The 17,218-nt window shown below is 48.6% G+C and overlaps 1 protein-coding gene and 1 long non-coding RNA gene across 3 annotated transcripts in view; one reads left to right on the top strand and one right to left on the bottom strand.

The window, feature by feature from the left end:
- Positions 1–50: 50 nt before the first annotated feature.
- onecut3a (one cut homeobox 3a) lies at positions 51–14,261 on the bottom strand. 2 transcript variants are annotated; one of them, XM_029828774.1, is made up of 2 exons: positions 12,643–14,261; positions 51–1,874 (listed from the first exon to the last, which is right to left on the bottom strand). In XM_029828774.1, the coding sequence occupies exons 1-2, from the start codon at positions 13,679–13,681 to the stop codon at positions 1,534–1,536; spliced, it is 1,380 nt and encodes a 459-aa protein (XP_029684634.1). In that variant the 5' UTR covers positions 13,682–14,261; the 3' UTR covers positions 51–1,533. The 2 variants fall into 2 exon arrangements, with proteins under 2 accessions (XP_029684634.1, XP_029684635.1); XM_029828775.1 differs by having other exon boundaries at positions 51–1,826; positions 12,643–14,256.
- Positions 13,005–17,218, top strand: part of LOC115247339 (uncharacterized) — an 11,643-nt gene continuing 7,429 nt past the window's right edge. Inside the window, exon 1 of the long non-coding RNA XR_003886407.1 lies at positions 13,005–13,117. This is a non-coding gene — a long non-coding RNA (uncharacterized lncRNA). The remainder of the gene's footprint in view (positions 13,118–17,218) is intronic.

Genomic DNA, 17,218 nt, shown 5'->3' with positions numbered 1-17,218 from the left:
TCTCAGCATTCAGTTTAACCATCCCCCCCCCCCCCCCCCCCCCCCCCCCCCACGGCTTCACTGGTGCTGGTTGGATGAGGAACAACAATAGGATAATGGTCAGCTATTGATCTGCCTTCAAAGAGCTGCGAGGGCCCGAATGTGTTGTGCCATGACTTCTCCTCAGCATTTAGTGGCTCTTCCCTTCCCCTCCTGCACCGAGCCCCGTTGCCTTGCGCTTCCGCCGTCGACAGGGGGCGCCGTTGCCCCGCCAGCACACACAGGAGCAGGGAGGGACAGGCAGGATGATGATGATGACGATGATGATGCTCCCGCTGTCACAAGGCCTTTGTATCCCCATCTCCAGGGTTACATGTGCTCCTCTTGCATTCTGCTTTTCATATGCAGCTGTATTGTATTTGGCTGGATGCCCGAGCATGTTGTTGTCGCTTGCTTCTCAGTTATTGATCAGAGGAAAAGCTCCCAGCAGAACAAAGAGCATGTCCAGACATCTCACCCGCCTCTCCTGTTGGTCAGAGAATCACAGACTCGAGGCTCAGGCTGAAAGTCAAAATGACATGTCTCCTTACAGGCCTTACAAAAAAAAAGGTCTAATAATAATAATAAGAAGAAGAAGAATCGGCCTGGCCTGGAAGACCTGAGTATCTACTGCAGAGCATCTTGAGTTTCACCTTCAGGAGGGGGTCAAGGCCCCGCTCTCTCTGTCTGCATCGATTCATTTTTCAATTCATTAGTTTGCCGTATGATCGGGCTGAGCTGCTCTCTGAAATGGCTGGCCATCAGGGAATTCCTTCGGCCGAGGAATGAAGGAGACTCCGGGAGAAGGGAGAGGTAGAGGCGGAGAGTCGGAAAGCCTTCGGGGTTGTTTTCGTTGTCGTCGCTGTTTCTCACAGGCTGTTGTTCTTCTTCTTGATGACGGCCTTGTGTGTGCAGGAATGGGGTGTGGATAGTAAGGCTGTCTGTGCTGTTCTGTTGTCAGATTTATTGCGGTTCTTCTTGCCCTTGTTGCTGCCGTGTGCCAACATGGAGGAGAGGAGAGAGGGAGAGATGGACTGAGGAGGCGACACAAAAAAAGGTGAGTTGGGAGCAAAAAAGAGATTCGGTGGCTACTCGGTGATTGAAGGAGGCCGGCGTGAACATCTGATCCCAACCAGAAAGAAAAAAAAAACAGAGGAAAAAAACAAACTCTAATCTTTGGTGTCTCTTTCCTTGGTCGGATGTTAAAAGCATTTTCTTTCAAAAAAGACAGGATCAGTGATTGTCCTTGTGTGAGTGATGCAGAGTGGACCTGACTTCTCGCGTCACCTTTGAGATTATGCTTCTTGCAGGTGAGCGCTTGAAATTCTGACTGACGTTAAAGATGATTGCATGGCACAAAAGGATTTTTTCTTTTTCTTTTTCTCAGGGAGAGGACACGTTCAGACGGTCCGGGCCAGGCCGGCGACGCTATAACCAGGCATCAAGACCGCTACCCCACATCGCCTGTTGCTCCAGCCCGGTTCCCCCGGCCCCCCTGACGGTCCTCTCCTCCTCTCAGGCCTTGGAGAAGGTGGTGGCGGACGTGCCCGGCTGCCCGGGGCTGGCGCTGTGGTCGTCGTGCCAGCGGTCCACGCAGCGGCGGCGCGCGTTCATGAAGAAGTTGCTGACGGTGCTGAGCTCCAGGCCGAGCTGCTGGGAGATGGTGATCTGCATTTCCTTGGAAGGACGTTTGTTCTCCTTGAAGATGGCGATGAGGGTGCGGCGCTGCAGGTCGGTGAAGACCAGGCGCTGCTTCTTGGGGGCCGTGTTGCGGTCCTTGTGTTGCTCCTGCTCTTTGCGCTTGCAGGCTTGGTTTGGATGACAGCAGTGGGAGGGATGGGGGTTAGAGTGAGAGGCAAAAAGGGAGAAAGAGAACACAAAGCAGGGTAAATATACAGGAGTGACACCCTTATTTGATGAAACAACAAAGAGTGAAAGTGGAGGGTTGTAAAAGTAACTGAATCTACCATTAGCTCATATTTAAACACATAAAATCAAGTTTATACACCAGCAGAGATTCTACAGCTCCATCTCTATTGCCATATTAAAGTTGATTTAAAGCTAATCCATGCCTCCTGCCCAGTGGGAATATCTCTTCCATCCTGTAGAGTGCAGACAGGGAGCCTGCCTGCGGTGAGAGAACGATGGGGCGAGGAGGAGGAGGAGCAGCGGTGGGGGGGTGGGACCGGCTGTTGCCTACTAGCCGAAGACACTATTGTTTGATTCAATATTAATGCAGTTGGAGTCACAATGGGGGACCGAGCGACTGTTTCACAAAAGTGAGCGTTTTGCGAGCGCACGTGCGAGGGCGGATGGATACGGGGAACGGAGGTGGACCTAGACAAAGCGCTTGCAGTTGTGTGCGTGCACGACCGTGCATGTGCAGCAGAGGAGGGAGGGGAGAGGCGGAGAAAGAGAGATATTGACCGACTTTGCTGTAGGAATTGGGGGGTTCTCTGCTGGGACTGAGGTCAGAATCCCCCCCAGCAGGTCTACAGTCTGCTACTTCAAACATAACCCACTGGAGCCCACTCTATTGAGCTCTGAGAGGGTATTTATAACCCAGTACCCCCCCCCCCCCCCCCCCCCATCCCAAACACAAACACTCAAGAGGTGCAAACACCGGCTGCTACGAGCACTTTCCCATACGTGGAGCCATTTTCAAAAGAAAACACACCATTCTTGTCTTCTACATTTTTTGGGGGGGGAGGGGGGCCGGCAGCAAACACAGAAGTTAATATTTAATAGAATGTTGTATTGTGGGTAAGCGTGTTGGAACTCTGGGTATTGGTAAGACACGGTTGCGGTTTAGAAAGAAAAGGTGTGTGTGTGTGTGTGTGTGTGTGTGTGTGTGTGTGTGTGTGTGTGTGTGTGTGTGTGTGTGTGTTCATTCAGGGGGCTTAAGGCAGCACCTCTGCAGCCACATGTTTCCCTGCTGGCTGGGGATCGAAATCCTGTCAGAACAGACTGTGTGTCCCTCTCAGCTTCCCTACTGTCTCAATAAAAAGGGAGCAAATTGGAGGGAGAGAGATGCCATCCCTGTGGGGTCTCCACCTGCTGCTGGTATTGTTTTTCATACTCGCCTTCAATAATGTCTCACTCACGCTGCGTGTGTGTGTGTGTGTGTGTGTGTGTGTGTATGTGTGCCCTCCTATGCATTTAAGGACTGTATGTTCGACTTGTACGTGTACCGGCGTGTGGATGTGGGTCTTTTGGGGGAGGGAGGCTGCGATTGTGCTGAAGTGGCTGGAGCCAAGCAGTGGCGCTGTGTGTCTAATTACAGGGGAACAGAGTCCATTGATCAGCCATTGCAGTCCAATCTGTTTACTACAACCGTCTAACCTGAGCGCGGAGCCATCCATCATATTCATATTTCACATCAGCACTGCAGCTATGTAACGTACACCGCACGGGCCCACACGCAAATCTGCCTAACTGCAGGCTGGCACCTTATCAGAAATGGAAGGAAGGGTCGTTACCGCCGGTGCTTTACCTCAGACGACAAGGCCGAACCTTTGCAACTTCAGGGAGACCCCGACAGAAATGTGCCTGATGTCATAGCAACAACACCAGCAGCCCTCTCGGTTCTGGAATCATATTCAAGCCTGACAGCCCGAGTGCAACCTGGCTTTAAGAGCTGCGCCACACAGGAAGCTGCACCTTAGACGAAGAGGGGTTGTTTCCCTACAGGGCGATGAGCCATGCTGCAGAAATGAAGGTGGAGGAGGGCCGTGCGTGCCTCCACGGTCACCACCCCCCACCAACCCCCACCCCCCAACATGCAGCCTCTTTTCTTAAATGTTGTACTTCAGTCCTGTGGAATTATTAATGCTGTTTATTGCTCCACATTCCAAACTTAATAGATTTCTTTTGATTTTCCAGGCTCCCTGCACGTGGGACAGCGGACGCCAGTACGTAACCACATGAATGTTTTGGTAGCTTTAAAGGGTGCAACTTTTTTTCTTTTTTGGCCAGCCTTTGTGTACGTACAACACTTTCACGAACAATCTGGCTGTGATTACGCGTATTTTCAGGCAGCTCAACAAATCTGTCTAGTTAAGGATTTCCTAAAATCTATGAATGGATTTGTTTTGAAGCAGCCGAAGGGTGAATGCTTGGGAAACTAACCACTGCTTTAGTTACATTTTAAGACTTCATTCTCTTTAAATCCAACAAAATCTGACTGCACGTCGATAAGTTCTGCCTCTACTTGTGGAACGCACGCGCACGCGCGCACCCCCACACACAAAAGGTGTCTGGGCCCCGCAACAACCCTCCACCACTCGCTCCACGCGCCTCATCGACCGCCTGCTTTGTGCCATTTCGGTCAGCAGGCGTCGCTCTCGTCGCGGCCCGGCCGCGTAGGGCGCCATAGTGCGCTGCCTTTGCTACAGGCGCTGGATTTAGTAATCAATATCGATCGATCGGTGAGGAAGGGGGCCCTGATTACTGAACCAAGCTCAGCGTAGAAAAGAAAAAAAATCGATCATTGCAGCTTTTAGAGCTACAGTAGGCACCGAGCAGAGAGACGAACATAAAGTCATGCACAAAGAGCAGAAATCCTGAATACACGAGGAGGGCTTTGTGGCGTGCACACCACGCCGCAGCGCGCACAGATGCGCGCCTCATCTGCCTTGATTGGATCTCTTTTCACAAACACGCGAAGACAGACTTACGTTGGGCTTCGTTGTTTTGCATTTCACGTGTAATAAACTTCAGCAAACACGGACGTCAGCTGATCGGAAGCCGCCCAAAAGATCCAATTCTGTAATTATTGCCCCCACCCCCCGCAGAATTTTTCCTCTCTCTTCAGCTGGAGTGGGGCCTATTTCTCATCCGCTGATGACATTAATATTCTTTGCTTCGCGACAAACCAAGCGAGGTTAAGAGAAAGGCCCTGGGTGTTCAATATCGATCGATAGATTCGTGAATAATTCGTGTGTGAAATTCAGTTCGTACAATTAATTACGCCTCGGAGGGGGAAGGCGGTTCATGAAAGCAGGGAGGAAGGAGCGGGATTATACGCATTCCGGGGTTTGGGCGACTTTCCTTTGGTTTTGTCTTGTTTTCCAAAGAGGAGAGGGAGCGAGTGGTGGCCCGCTCGGTGTCAGGCCTCTCCCGTCCCTGCAGACGGGGGTCCGTATGAGCATTAATCATTTATTGATCATCACTGCCCTTCCTGCTCATAATGAGAAAGTCAAACTGTCTGATATTGCGCCTGAAGTGGTTTATGAAACCACCGTCCGCGCGTCTGAAGTCATCCCAAACCCGCGGCCCAGGCGAAGTGAACCCCGCCGAACCGGTTCGTAAACGGAGCCGAGGTCAGCGGTCCCGCAGTCAAACCGTTTTGCGGTCAATGTGTCCGCCCTGGATGGAGTCCACTGCCCGAGTCCCTCTGAGAACACAAGCGGGGCCTTTTTGGCTTCACGTTCCTTCAGATGTTGCTCACGTTGCGCCGAGGTGACGTTATGAAGTTGTTTCTCACGCACTGTTGCCCTAAAGATTGATAGGCGCGGCCCGCGGAGGTCCGTGGCATTTATTCCTTTCTTTCTGGCTGCAGGGTAATGCCAATTTCTCTCCCTCCCTCCCTCTCTTTCTCCCTGGCCAAAAAAAATGCAGCTCGATACTCCTTAATGTAATGAGTGAGAATTGGTGTTAATAAACTGATAAAGCGACGCGATTTGTTTGTTTGCCGTCTCCTGCGAGGCATTTCTGCAGCAGCCCTTCAATAACACTCAGCTCTGAACTCAGTCACACTCGGAACTCTGCGTCCACGTCACAGCACATCACACCTCGGCTCAATCCGGCTGCAACACTGCGTTGGTCTCACATTTGCCCCATCAGAACTAAACTCTTTTTTCCTTGGATAATTTGATGCAATCTCAGAGGAAGACGCACAGCAGCCTTTAAAAAAAAAAAAGTTATAGCAACTCGGAGGTAAAACCAATAAATCGCATATATAATGCTAAAAAAGAAAATCAATAATCAGTAAAGGCTGCCGCGTGTGATAATCACGCTCCTGATGAGGTTTTAGATAATTAAACGCGCTGATCCATTGAGGGACCGTATGAATTTTAGCGCCTTTTTAGCTATTTTAATAACAGCCTCCGTTTGCATGTGCCGCCTTTGTTGAACTGATACTTTTTTTCTGTGATTATCATCGATTTTACTCATAATTGCGCGCACCAGTTATCCGTGGTGACGGTAATGACGCTTTATTTTGACGAGGCGGGCGGGCACAACGTGTCATTTTATCCCCACAACAGGTCTGGTCATTGAACGCGTCATTTACGGATTAATCAGGACTTTCTGTAAAAACTTCTCAATACAGTCGCCCTTGCTGCTCTGACACGTTCTCCCAGACATCTCTCGCCTGATTTATTATCATGGGTTTGGTGTTTTTTTTCATTAATAATTTATTTTATTTAAAGAAAAGGTAAAACGTAACTGTTAACTGTAAACTGAATCACGGAACAGCTGAAAACTAGAAAAAAAAAACAAGAAAACCCATCATGATGCAAATATAAGGAGCAACTGTTTGTTTTTTCTGCATTTATGTGGTTGATATCGATGTAAATCCAAATGAAAGGTTACATTTTAATTTCCCAGCTGTTCTGCGGGCTGATGTTTTGCTCTCTGCGGCGAAACCCAAATGATTCTTCACTGCAGGAATGTTCACATCAAAATAAGTCAAAAGAATCTCAGATTCAGCCTTTATTGGGGTGATGCGATGACCTAATTGCAGCGTGTGTGTGTGTGTGTGTGTGTGTGTGTGTGTGTGTGTGTGTGTGTGTGTGTGTGCGCGCGCGCGTGTGTGTGTGTGTTAGGGGTATTTTTTTATTTATTTATTTATTAACATTTAGTTACGGTATTTATTTATACGGATTTCAAACATTTTAAAAACAATCGATAATCGTTCATGTTTGTCTTAAATTTTGTTTGTTGGTGAAATAAAATTCGATATATATTTTTTTCTAATTCCTCCCTACACGCACATGTACAGACAGACACAGACACACACACACACACACATTTTGTGTATCAGGAAATCCTGAGTAACTGGAAACAGTCATCGCTTTCATATTGGCTCACTAACGCAACAAATTATGGAAATTATTAATTGTGGAATAAATCGCAGCCTGTTCGTATTTAATAACGTGTAATATGAAGTCTACGCGCGCTCACATCGATTCATTCATCAATTGATTTCACAGTCGTTTTGTTCCTTTGTTGATCTATGTGGGGTTGCCCAACCGGAGTTTCAGGCTGTGTGTGTGTGTGTGTGTGTGTGTGTGTGTGTGTGTGTGTGTGTGTGTGTGTGTGCGTGGGTGTGTGTGTGTGTGTGTTGCGGTTTTGTTGTGATCGACCTTGCAGACAGACTTACAGGGGTTTTGAAACCATCTGTAGGTTCTCGTCCCCAAAAGGCCTGATGGTATTATTAACCCTAGACACGAAACAATGAATCATTAAACCCCCCCAAAAAACAAACGCCAAATGCAAAATTTATCAAATTAAAACTATATTTTGGGGGGTTTTACCTCCTTGTTTGTTAATATGGTGTGGCCTCAGTTATGAAAGAACAAACGCTTCCAAAAGGCCTCCCATTAGGGGTTATTTCTCCCTAATTTGAGCAGCTATCTTTGGATTTAAGAGATCCCGCGTTGACAGATTAAATGACTCGGATTACGGTTGCCTTTCGATTGGTTCCTTCTCTTTAATGGCGTGCACAATGTCCCTGCCTTGTTCTCTTAAACTGCACATTAAACAAACCATTATCGCCCTTTAAATTCCAGTCTGATAGTGGCGGATTTGTAACCGCGCGCCAGAAAAGTCATCGGTTACCTTCAAAATCTGAGACAGGAGGAATCGTCAGATTCGGGGTAACCGGTAAACCACCTCTACCGTTCACTTTAGAATTACTGAAGTATTCTCTGCATGCCCCCCCCCCCCCCCCCCCCCCCCCCCCCCCCCCGTTACATAACGCGAGTCCGCTCCTTCCAACCTTTGAATTTCACGTGTCTGCTCTTTGGAGCTGTGATGTCAGCCGCTGCCCACCGGACCGGACCGTGATGTGTTTATCATCGTCCTCGGCTGTCCTTTGACTCCAGAGCCGGCGGGCCAATAACGAATCTTAATTCTGATCATCTCATATTTAGACACCCCCCCCACACACACACACACACACAAACACACCCCCCCACACACACACACACCACCCCACCACCTTTGTGTGCATGTGTGTTTGTGTGCTTGCGTTTCTTCGCCTGTATTGTGGTTGGGGGGGGGGGGGGGGGGGGGGGGGGGGGGTAACCCTTTGACGCTAGCCGCGTGCATTCAGTCGACTGTGCCAGCAATTTGATTTAAAGGTCATTCTCTCTTATCGATCCGGTTTGGCGAGGGGGCGACGGAGTAGCGTAGGAATTGATCATCTAAAATAGAGGAGACGGTATTCGAAACTGTACAGAGTCCAGACCTCTGCTGCATTTATAATTGCTAAACACGCCCCCCGTGTGAATCGCATGTGTGCGCGCGCGCACGAGCGCATGTGTGTGCGTGTGGTGTACGCGCTCCTCGCTGCTGCTGCTCTGTCGCTAATTTGATTTCTATTAAAATTTCATTATTTTGAATAATAAGGTCGACTTGGTCAGAGCAGTGTGCGCGCTGCGGCCCGGTGTGGGTGTGGGATGCATAATGACGAGATGGAGGTTAACCGTCTGTGAACTTTCAGTCGTCTCATGCTGCTATAATCCTCCTCTATCACAGAAACGACGGTCATACAAACAACAACAACAACAACAGAACCTGCGTGGATTCCACATTCGACTTTTTATACCAGAATGCGCGGGGAGGTGTGCGCGCCTCCGGCCGCGGGACGCGCGTTTGTCGGCGTTTTTATTACTGCGTTTTGAGGGGTGAGCCGTTAATGAGAGAAATGGTGTTGCGTGGTGAAGATGGAGGGGGTTGCACGGCTGCATGGCGCAGCTCCAGAGATGGAAAGCAGAGGCCGGGGAATAGAAATCGATACAGATTCAGGACTCGCCAGATCGGCCTTAACAATGTGGCGCAGACGCTCTACATCCTGATCACACACGCAAGAGACAAGGAGCGAGTAGGCGACGCGAATTAGCAGGCTTGGACTCGTGCACTCCTCTGCTTCAAGTATTTAAATCTCGCACATTTTAATAATCACCAGTAATTTATGCAATTATGTAAGGAACGAATCGACGTTGGCGCGTTCGTCGCTGGGCTGAGCGATAATGATGCCCGCCGTGAGGTGTCATTTTATGCGGGAGGCACTACACCGATCCCGGGGTGGAAACAAAACAGCCTCGGGGTAGAGCCTCAGAAAATGACTGTTGCTCTCTCTCTCACCAGATCTGAGGCGATGCGTGTACACGCGTGTGTCCGTGCTTGCACCGCACGCTGTTGCTGTGCTTAACGAACAACGAGTCTCTGAAACCGCAGCTGCCCTGTTTACCCCCCTATCTTCCCCTCGCGCATCAATTATTAAAGTAGCAATCGATCCTTTCGCAGGCGAACATCAAGACATCTCTCACACGCAGAAAATGTTTAAGATTACCATACATCAATCACAGTTTAATGTATTTTTGGGGAGCGAAAATGACCGCAAAGAAGTGCGGTTCTTGGCCGTTACGCGCTGGGATATTTTAGCGAGCATCCTCGAAGATTAAACCTAAGTAGCGACTCTGTGTTGCAGGACGGGGGCTGGGGGAGACGGTGGGTTGCGGGGGCCTTCACGCGTGCAGCTGGGGACGCATATTTCAGCACTCTGGTCAGAGAATGACGCACGGAGACAGAGCATGAGCGCAGCGGGTTGATTCGGTGCAAACCAGGCGTTAATGTTTGGATTCGGGAAGGAGATATGGACATGTACCGAGGAAGAGCAATACTGGGGGGTCACGGGAATGGGAGGGTGCGTGTCTGGGGGTGTATTGTTCCAGGATTAGGCCTGTGTAAACCGCGCGCAGTCCATTGAAAGATGAAGAGAGGCCACTCACCCTCATTCCCAACAATGTTTTCCCTCCCGCGTCCTGTGGGTCCTGACCCGCACGTGCTCGGGTTATTCAAATGGTAATAAGCCAACTTCCCCCCTCTTTTTAAATAAAAGAGATGCCATGACATCTCATAAAGAATGAAGGCAAAAAATGAGCGCGATGGGACGCTACACGATATAAATGATTACGCGCGTGCGCGCGTGTGTTGTCACGCGTGACTCTTTGCAGGACCGCAGCGCCCCACAGGGCAGGAGAGCAGGAGCGCGCACTGCTCGCAACAGCCAGAACATGATTACAGAAGAGGATGAGGGGGGGAAAGGTGTGCAAAGGCGCTTTTTAAAAATAACAGCTGTCCTATTTCCCTGCTTTTCCGGCCCACCCACACCCACCCCCTCTGCTCCAGGGGAGAGACCAATGGGAGAGAGTGCTGAGGCGGGATAATTGATAGATGCACTGGCTATCCTTATCGATCAGGGCCGTATTGACCCGACCAAATACATTGAGATGGAGTGTTGAATTCAACACAGATGCAGAGACGAATTGTTTTCATCGTTAATGCGATCTTTAACTGCCGCCCCCAAACCCCACTCCACCGGCGTCTTTCTCGGTTGCGGGTCATTACAGTGAAGCTGATAATGATTCGGCGGCGCTGCACGACGTTACGGGGTTTTTTAGGAACGCGTGAGGGGGGAAAATCACACCAAAACACAAAAGCCTTTAGGTCTTTGCCCTCGCTGCACGGAGAGATGTTAAGCGTGAAGGACACGCACTGCCCCCACTCCACCCATCCAAACGGGCCTGTCTCTGTTGTGTTTTCCTTCCAGGGGATAACAGCCGAGTGTGTGTGTGTGTGTGTGTGTGTGTGTGTGTGTGTGTGTGTGTGTGTGTGTGTGTGTGTGTGTGTGTGTGTGTGTGCAGACACTGGCATTTTCACATTAGCTAAGCAGGGCAGCAGCATTGATTTGTGTGACTGTGATGAATTTGGAATAGTAATTTGAATTTATTGATTGATGTGGCCGAGCGACTATGGGCCCAGCCTCACTTTCAGCACCCCCACCCCCCCTCAACTCCCACTCCCAACCCAGCGAGGGTAATGGTGATTTTAAATACAATAAGTACAATACTGCCCTGTGCATTTACATAGAAGCCATTCGTCATTTTGTCCGACTGGATTTTCCCGTGATCGTGACAGCGCGCTTAAAGCACATAACGCGCGCTTTGAATGTAACCAGGAGGAGGAATAAACACATGAATTTATGTGCATTGTAAACAGTGATATCCTTTTTCGTAACACACACGCACGAACGCACGCGCACACACTCATATCTACAAGCAGCTCTCATTTAAATATGCAGGGCGCGTGTACTGTGGACCGTGCCACTCCAACATGTCAATTGAATGGCGGGGGTGGTGGTGTGGGGGCAGTTTTCCCTGCTGCTGGGTGTGGAAGATATAAAACCCCACAGCCCAATTAGCTTTAACAGCAGCGGCGCTTAAAGAGACAGTTGTGGAGTGTTTAAATCTTTATTTACCAGAACTCCTCTAAATGCGCAAAGGAACAATTTACATGTCATTAAGCGCTTTCAATAGGGCATCGACTGGAACTAAAATATGCCACTATATCTGCTTAATTGAACTGTTCTCTGAAATACGAGGCAGACGCGCTGATTGACGTTTGGGAGCGCGGAACATCTGAGCTGGGCCTGCACGTCGCGTCGACGAGACGGGATCTCTCTCGTAGCTCCCGTCTCTGGCCGCTGACACGTGTGCAAGTCTTTATCAGGCGATGAGGGTTGACCTGCTCCAAGATGTCGGGAGTGTGTTTGCGAGTTACAGCTGAGGCAATCAGATGTTAGAAGAAAGAGTCGCGCAGGACGCGATAAACGCCTCATCTGATGTAACAGGCCTTAAGCCAACTTTGGAGACAAGATATCCTCACCAGACACAGCGCATAGAAAGACGCATCTGTTTTTGTCTCTGTCCTTTAGGTCCAAATCGATCATTTATCAGAGTGTTGCTCAGAAAGAGGACGCCTGGACCTAAAATATTGATCTTTAAGAGGTCATGCTCCCCCGACTCGTTGGCCAGGCCTCAGAAGGTCCTTGTTTGCCACAACGCTCTTATTTGATATAGACAGGAGGCAGCTTTACGAGCAGCAACACTTGAAGAAACAAAAGCAGCGGCTTGAAATCTATTCTGTATCTTTTAAAATATAGGTTACATTGGGGTGGTTCTTAATGTATTATTTTTATTTATTTTTCATACCTTGGTTGCTCGTCTTTGGCTCCTAACTCGTGCGTAAAAGGTCCGATTGTGCGTAAAAGCAATCCCGTGTTCTCAGCGTTTTCAAGAAACGCGGCCTCTCTTTTGTTTACACCACTTTGCCCGTTGCACAGCGTCTGTTTGTAACATCTGGGATTGTAGCATCAATCAAAATATAGATTTGCCCAACATTTAACACCCCAACTGTCATGATGAAGTTTTACTCGATATAATTGACTAATAACTTCTAGTAATGTCTGTTTGAGCAGCTATTGACAGTCTCGCCACATTGACTTCTAATTGATCCCTCCACATCACTCAGGTTGGGAGCTGTCTCCTCACTCACCTGCAAGCCTGAGCGCCGACATCCGCTGGAACTCGGGCTCCTGGAGCCACTTCCACATCCTCCGGAACGTCTCCCGGCCGGACTTGAGTTTACTCCACGGTTTAGGATTCCGCAGTAGGTCAGACAGAGTTCCCTGGGACCGGCACAAGATCCTCTGAGCAAAGATGGCCTGGGGGATGCTGTAGCGCTTGAGTTCCGCCGTTATTCGCTGTGCCACCTCTTTGGTGTTTATCTCCTCCACCTGCCCCGATCCAGCTCCCTGGCCGCCACCCACCACCGTCTGCCTGTCACGGTCGGACAGCATGGATCCGTTTGCCTGTGAGTGCGGATGGCTGTGATGGTGTATGCCATTTAAAGATGCCATTAGCCCGGCGCCATGACCACCGAGACCGCGGGCCAGGTGCTCCTCGCCCCGGGACAACATCGCTGCGTGGGACTCAAATCCCCCAGAGGAGATGATTTTGTCGTTGGAGAGGTGAGCTCCGGGACCGTAAGCGCTGAGAGTCTGCTGAGAACTGTGCAAAGACCCGAGCCCGTTGGACAGAGGGGACAGAGGCTGTCCCATGCCGGACATGTCTTTAGGGTAGTGGCCATAGATGTTGCCCATGGAGGCGAGACTTCTGTCGTCCCTCATCAGGGTGAAACTGCCGCTAACGTTCCCGGCTGCCAGTCGTTGGTGCGCCGGGTGGTGGTGAGCATGCGGGTGCGGATGGTGAAATTTCTCCGACACTGTGGATATGGGGGGCAGGTGCTGCAGCGGCGTCAGCGTAGTGTAGGTGCTACTCAGGCTCATGCCGGAGTCGCAGGACATGGTCATGGCCGGATGCAGGGGGCCAGACAAAGCGTGGTCTGTGCGGTAGTCCCCGGCTCCCTCCAGTATCGAGGCCATGCTGGACACCATGGCTGACCGTCCGTGCGACACCAAGTTCCGATGCGACGCCGACGACTGGCGCGCATGTGGAGAGTTCATTAAGTCGCTCGTTTGATGTGAGTGAGATACGCCGTGCAGGTTTCCAATGTTCTCCATTGTAAGCTCCATCGCTGAAAGGATCTTTATTTCCACCCCTCTCGCCACTCTCTCGCTCTCTCCTTCGCCGCTCTCCCCCTCTCGCTGTCGCTCTGTCTCACGCTCCGTTCCAATAAATTTTGAACGATTTCAAAGCCAAGCCATTGATTGTAGTTGCCTCTCTGCAGTCAATCCAGCATGGTTTTAAAAGATCGGGTCCCGTCCGCCACACAGACAGCGCCTGAAAACGTCTGCTCGGTGCGTGTGGAGGTGCGCCTGTCTGTGTTTCTCTCGATATAGAGCACCTTCCACTATACCCAAAGCGCTGCTCGGCTCGCTGTGTGTATATTGACGCGCCTACGCTCATGTTAAGTGGAGAGCGAGGCTGTGCGCATGTGCGCGCACCCGCGGCGTATCCTCGCACTCGCGCACTCTGTCTGGGGCCAACCTGACGTCACTGGGCCCGGTGTCATGGGTTGTTCGCGTTGCACGCTGGACCTCAAATTCCAAAGAAAAAGATTGCATTAGGAACTTGTTAAGATAAAAGCCAGAAGCGCAAACCTCTGCACTGAGCAACATTTGCTCTCAGATGGATAAGGAGGACGCGCGCCTTGTTTTCTCTGATAATTACGTTTGACTGCGCATGTGATGCCTCTCCCGAAGGTTAAATATTAATTGACGGGTCAGATAAAAACAAAATGCCGTTTTTTTGTGCGTGGAGGTCTTTTTTCTTCATATATTTAACATTAGAGTTTATCATTATTGTCACATCACTGGACTATAAAACGCGTTTCATCCATCCAGTGTTGACCTGTTGCACAATAAACTTCCCATTTAACTCCGTGCACATCTCAGACTCGAGAAAGATTCAGCGCGTTTATCGTTAAACTTTTGCTCAAGTTCTTATACTTTCTAATTCTTCATTGGATTTTCACTCCATCGTTGCCGCCAGGCTTTGACCCCTCTAGTATCTTTGCTCCTCGTATTCAGGCCATGAAAATCAAACTTTCTCTCAAAATCTCTCACATATATACATTTTTTTTTCTTTTTCGCGCTTCACAAAGTTCTGTATGAGAGTTCTGACGTCAACCCAGGTCAGCAATCCATCAATGTCAGTATGTATGGATCAGCAGATGCATCGACATTGGTTGCAGTAGCCCGCAATATGGATGTGATTCAGAAACGGGCTGAGATGAGGATTGTTGCAGCTGGGAATGGAGCACTAAGTCGTCTAAAGTTTGACATCTAGCAGGCTCTATATTTATTCCCCGACAATGTTTAAGATATTTAAGGCATTGAAATGTATAAAGCTATAAACCCCAGTTTAATAGACTGTCCCGAGTGTTTAGGTCCATTATTAATGCTTGGTGAAACCAGAATTTGTGAAATTTTGGTCCTTCGCGAACGTTCAGTATAAGAATGTGTTGGTTTAATACAGGTTTGGACATACAGCAGTGTCATATGTGACACTGCACCGATTTAACGTATCATTTGTTGTAATATTTAACGTTGTGTAGCTATTTAAAATTTTAAAGGAAACGTGTGTGTGTGTGTGTGCGTGTGTGTGCGTGTGTGTGTGTGTGTGTGTGTGTGTGTGTGTGTGTGTGTGTGTGTGTGTGTGTGTGTTAAATCCTGGCAGTTATTCCAATCTTATGTAAAATGGGGCCATTAATGCTTTGGACTCGGTGCTGTGGAAACACAGCCCCAACACTCCGGAAGTAGCATCACTTATCATTTGCAAATTGCATAAGGATAATTCCAGTGAGCAGTGTTTACCAGCGGCGAGGTGGTCAAGCTCATCCACAGCTCCACTGATGAATTGGGATATCAGTGGCCCTGGCACCCGGCTCCTCTCCGCCCCAAAATAATGACTTTAAAAACACGGTGTCTTCGCTGATTGCCAACGGGGGATGGTGGCTTTTGGCTTGTGCCATCAGGAGAACAGCAGTGTCCGCTTGGGTTAATGTCCCCGTATTGATCTCAGCAACCACCGCTATCGAAAATGAATTACCGAAGCCCGCACAGCAGCGAATCCGTCATCTGTGCTCAGCCAGCCGGCCAGAGCAGCTTATTGGTCGCGGTGGTGATGGATGTTAACTTTCATTGCCGGGTCCTTGCTCCTAATTCACCAGGGTTTACAACTCAAAGCAGCGCGCTAAAAAGTTTCTTCTAAACTTTTTTTAATCAACACCTTCCCTCGTTTTCTTTTAATATTTTCTCTGCTCCGTGTCATAAAAGAGCGGGGCCACCGCGAGCTGAGGGACCCCTTTTCTTCTATAACTTGCTGAAACTGTTAACTCAGCAAGCCCACAGAAAATTAGAATGCAAAGTAAAGGTTTGCCCCCACACCCCAAAAAAAATCCATTCATCTACCTGGAGCCTGGTTTTAATTTGTATTTTAATGTACTGTTTTTGAATACCTAAATGGGCACGAGATGTGGCAAGTACAATATGAAATATTAACTGTGTCGATATCTGCGGTGTTGGGGCGACGCCGCAGAGACCCTCTGATTTATTTCTTATTAATAACAGCGGGTGAGGCCACGTTGGCATCGACTTTACACACACACACACACACACACACACACACACACACACACACACACACACACACACACACACACACACAGCAGCCGCAGAAGACGTTTTTTTCTTATTTAATTTCTTATATTTTATTGTACTAAATTCCATAAAATACTCTTAGGATATACAAGCCATTATATACATTATAGAACTAACAGCAAGGCGCCTTTAAAATATTGGGGGAACCCAGCATTTTGTTTTTTATCTCGATGTTCTGCTGTCGTTTGCTGATCACCTAATCAATGGTGAACCCGGAGCATCGCTCGATGCATTTCTGAAGGATCGATACAGGGCCAAGAAGGCATTTTGTTAAAATGCTCCCGTTATGTGTTTGACCTCTTTGAACAAGCCGTTTCATTACAGGAAAAGAGCACAAAGTCCAACAATTACATTGTGTAGATTTCTATTATTATTATTATTATTATTATTATTATTATTATTATTATTATTATTATTATTATTATTATTATTATTATTATTATCTGCTCACACTTGTTTTCCTTGTTATTTCCGTGTAGAAGCCGTCGGTATTTGAAGCTTGTGCACCCTGACGTGACCGAATGGAGACACTTTAATCTTTTCATGACTTCTTGAATGACTCCGCGGCTGATGCATCACGCTTAATGTATTCTAAAGTATATTTACCTGAATCTGCCTATTGGCAAAAGTTAAGTAGCTGTGTTAAGTAATGTCGCATTGATCAAGGCCTCTGAGCAAGTCAGGACGGTTTCATATCCACACGCACACACACACACGCGCGAACACAGATCTTTTGTTTGGTGAAAGTCGCCACAGTTGCCTTGTTTGCCTATGGCTTTACTTTTAAGTAACAGATCGCTTGTGTGTGTGTGTGTGTGTGTGTGTGTGTGTGTGTGTGTGTGTGTGTGTGTGTGTGTGTGTGTGTGTGTGTGTGTGTGTGTGGATTAATTATGAATTAGCGTCATTAAACATTGCTTAGTTATTGGTTTTTATTTTCTGTCGTACCTG

The sequence above is a fragment of the Takifugu rubripes genome, chromosome 20, assembly GCF_901000725.2.
Source record: "Takifugu rubripes chromosome 20, fTakRub1.2, whole genome shotgun sequence".
In the NCBI taxonomy this organism is placed as follows: domain Eukaryota; kingdom Metazoa; phylum Chordata; class Actinopteri; order Tetraodontiformes; family Tetraodontidae; genus Takifugu; species Takifugu rubripes.
This window is presented reverse-complemented; position numbering and strand designations above follow the sequence as displayed.

What these genes read in the sequence shown, in the direction of transcription:
- onecut3a (XM_029828774.1), bottom strand. Translation starts at nt 13,681, where the DNA reads ATGGAGCTTACAATGGAGAACATTGGAAACCTGCACGGCGTATCTCAC. An exon ending in GTCGGCGCTCAGGCTTGCAG is followed by an intron (nt 1,875 to 12,642) that starts GTGAGTGAGGAG and finishes TCTCCCTTTTTG; the next exon opens with CCTCTCACTCTAACCCCCAT.